The 3,575-nt window shown below is 39.3% G+C and overlaps 1 protein-coding gene across 5 annotated transcripts in view; it reads right to left on the bottom strand.

Annotated features, from left to right (window-relative positions):
* The window catches only part of usf1 (upstream transcription factor 1), a 7,965-nt gene extending 5,048 nt beyond the window's left edge, over positions 1–2,917 (bottom strand). Inside the window, exons 1-5 of one of the 5 annotated variants that reach the window (XM_087179885.1) lie at positions 2,835–2,917; positions 2,067–2,183; positions 1,930–1,979; positions 1,431–1,543; positions 343–456 (exon numbers count right to left, since the gene is read on the bottom strand). In XM_087179885.1, coding sequence (XP_087036011.1) covers positions 343–456; positions 1,431–1,543; positions 1,930–1,979; positions 2,067–2,104 — 315 coding nt within the window. In that variant the 5' untranslated portion in view covers positions 2,105–2,183; positions 2,835–2,917. Of the gene's footprint in view, positions 1–342; positions 457–1,430; positions 1,544–1,929; positions 1,980–2,066; positions 2,184–2,640; positions 2,781–2,834 lie in introns of those variants that run through there. The other 4 variants (XM_087179883.1, XM_023428458.2, XM_087179884.1 and 1 more) reach the window with 4 other exon arrangements.
* Positions 2,918–3,575: the final 658 nt, after the last annotated feature.

Below are 3,575 nucleotides of genomic sequence, written 5' to 3'. Positions count from 1 at the left end.
AGTGATGTTGACCTTTGACCTTTGAGCTCTGACAACCAAAATCCATTCATCATTGAGTTCAAGTGAACATTTTGAAGAAATCCTGTGGACTGATGAACAGCTTTTATAACGCCTGACTCCAATTAGCTCTTGTTGATGTCATGAGACGAGTGGTTCACATACTTTTATCACGATTTTTGTCAATATTGTTTTCAAATGGGACAAGAACAACATAATGTTAGGTGTTTATGAGTTAAAATAGATATGGGTAAAATAAGGTAGATTTCTACATAAATGCAGGTAATTACAAAGGGTTTACTTATTTTATTCTTTCCACTGTTTGTTAGCCAGTGTTGTTCTCACCTGTGTGACAGTCTGACTGGTTGCAGGGAAACCGGTGACCAGGCTGACGGCTGCAGCTCCATCTGTCTGAGCCTCCAACTGGCCATCTGACACCTGGATCACTCTGTAGGTCACCTGCAACACAAAACATCACACAGAGTGGTCAATATCTCATTCCAGCTGAGGGGGACACATGCACTATTGTAGAGCATACAGATACAGAATATACTAAATAACTAACTTCTACTTTTAGGTCTCCATTAAGGGAAGTGGGTCACGAGAACTGAGACCAGGCTCATAACTGGCACTATTATCAAGACGTGTTAAATCACAGACATGATACGCACTTGCAATCTGTATGTATGATGGTAGAAAAACATTTTTTTCTGTATACTTCATGCTCTCATTTTAGCCACAAACACTGCTGTGACTATAACAGACATGATCAGAGAACCTGATCAGCCAGGACAGCCTGAGGGGGGACCTTGTGATGACTGCTCATTTTGGCCCTTGCTTTGTTTTATTGATTTGCTTTTTGGATATGTGGGGTGGAGGCAGGAGGGGTTCCCTTTCTAGCCTTAGTCATGTGACCCCTAAGGTATTCTAAGGATCTTGTGGATTTGGAAGTGGATGTGTGTAGTGACATTTGGGAAATTTCTGAAAGTTTTCAGACCCCTTAACTTTTCTGCACACAACTGCATCTGAAGTTCAATTTTGAAATGGATAAAATTGACTTTTTTGGCTTTTTATCTCCACTCAACAATCCATAACAACAAAGTGAAAAGATGTTTTAAAAAAACAAATATAAATATACAATACTATAAAGTGTACAAAAAGTGATGGGCTCACAAACTTTCATTAAAATTAAGTCTGGCGTAGGTTGTCCTTACATTTCAAGTCTGTATCTACAATATTGATCCAAAATCATGTTGTTTGTTTGACTGCAGTCTGTATGTAATATCTCCAGAAAGAGTTCCCTTGAATTACGAGTGTATTTGAGGTTACATGTAAGATATCACAGTGAATATGTCATCTTAAGTGCCTCTTGGTGGACATTTGTAACACAACCTCACAGGTTAACTGAAATGACAGTTCTGACTTCCTCCTACCTGCCCGCCTGCTCCTTCCGTCTTGAAGAGATATTTGATGGGTTGGTCAGTGAAGGTGGCCGCAGACTGAATGGTGGCAATGGCTGCCGGATCTTCTGCAGTGGCTACGGACCCTGTAAGAGCACAAAGCCACATTAAATTAAGTCAACTTTATAGATGTCAAAACTAGGTACGGGAAAGAACAGCTTTAAGACAACTTGACACCATATTATTAGTGCTACAGGTTTCTTCACAGGTTTGCTCTTACAAGGTAATGATATAAGTGGCTTTAAAGGGTTTCACTTTATTGGACTGAGACACTTCAGAGAGGTACACAACATATAAAGCAATGAAAGTCTTGATCAGTAGATGACTTTAAACTATCAAAGACTGGCTGGTCCTGGGGTGTCTGGCTCATGAAAGCTCATACAAATTAGGTATAACATTCCCTCGTTACATATTTAATCATTTTAAATACTTCTGCCTTTTCACAACACAATAGACAGTGAAATCCATTTACCTTCCTCGTTGACGGCAACACTCCCATCAGGTTCAGGGCTTTTCTGTTGGCTGCACACAAGTACGAACACAGCAGAAAGGTCAAGTTGTGGTTAAGTTAGCTAACTGGCTAATTAATTAACTATCAGCCAAGCGTACCGGCATGTTTTTGTTGTTAACAGTTGACAATGGCGCATGTCACCGTCCCACTCACCTCTTCATTTCTGCCGACAGTCTTGAACGAGGAGACCGCCTTCACTCGCTCCCACAGCCAGACTATAAAACAAGTTCATAAGTTTGACAAAAAGACAGAAGAAACTTCCTCTAAACTACAGCATCTCGACTATTTATATGACTTTTATCGACAATGGCCCAAAATCAGAAGTTTAAACCTGAAACGATGTTAGAAGAGCGAAGGTATAGTAGCTAGCTGAAAGCTGTGCGAGCTGAGTCAGGGCGAACGTTACTAAGGGTGATAACGGAAACTGGCCTATTTCCGTTCACAATAAAAGCATAAGATTAGAGTGTACGAAACAAAAAATGCGTGTTCTTTCACACGTGCGACAAAAACTGCGGTTTTTTGGAAGCATATTTTCGATTAGTCATATCACTACTGTTTACTTCCATGTGTTATTACACAGTAAGGTATCGATATGTAGCAACAGATATTTTAATTTGGAAATTTGACCGGAAATCAAGTGTTTCACTGTAGCTAGCTCGACACGGATCCTACCTTTCTGCTACACTACCAGTCGGCCCCAGCGGTTTTTACAGATGTTTAATAAAACACTTTCCTTTGTGCTAGCTCAGTGGAAGCAGCGCCCACAGCAGCTGACAACGATGTAAAATGATATTAAATTAGCTACATTATGCACAGAATGCTAAATTATGTTCAATATATGACAGTCTGAACAAAGATCTACTTACGCCGCAGTGGTCCCTCCCCCGATATTTGTCAACAGACCTGCCTTAGTATCGACTATGCGCATGCGCCACAGGAAATTAAGTCACGGTTCCAGAGCCAGTTAAATATGAATTTTAAATTTAAAAAACATTTTAAAAAGTAATATTAATGATATGTAAGTGACAGTGCTCCAATTTTTGTGTCATATCACTTGTTTTTTTTAATATATATTTGTTATCATAGTAAAATGTCAAAATACGTTATTTTGACACAATAGTACAACCGGAAGTCCTAAATCTTGCTATCTTGATGCAGGTAAAATTACAGATTGTGGCCGAGGGGGTTCACTGTTGAGGTGGATTATCACCAGGGACTGTGATGGTATTATTGTCGCAAATTCCTCAGAATATTCACTTTAACATTTATATCTAACTTCGTGACTTAAATAAAACTTAAGTAGAAATACAATAAAATCAACAGCAACAAAATCAACACCAGACATTGTTCTATCAGAGCTATGATTCACTGATTTGCAGAAATAAGTGTTTAGTCTTGTAAAGACTAAACTTTGACAGCTTTACTCAGTATAACTATGACTTTTGGTGTTTATAAGAGTATTTAACAGAATGAAAGATAGCAGGTCAGAGCAGAGGGGAAGAAAACACTGGACAGCGCCCGTGGTTCGATCCCGCGGAGGAATGGTGATCATCGTATTCTTGACAAAGAAATGTTGATAGAAGTAACCACTGAGCTAAACCAGTGCG

The sequence above is a fragment of the Seriola lalandi genome, unplaced genomic scaffold (assembly GCF_002814215.2).
Source record: "Seriola lalandi dorsalis isolate HSWRI2012SDOR001 ecotype SW California unplaced genomic scaffold, Sedor1 jcf7180002054875, whole genome shotgun sequence".
Classification (NCBI taxonomy): Eukaryota; Metazoa; Chordata; class Actinopteri; order Carangiformes; family Carangidae; genus Seriola; species Seriola lalandi.
The sequence above is the reverse complement of the archived record's forward strand: the minus strand, read 5'-3'. Positions and strand labels throughout refer to the sequence as shown.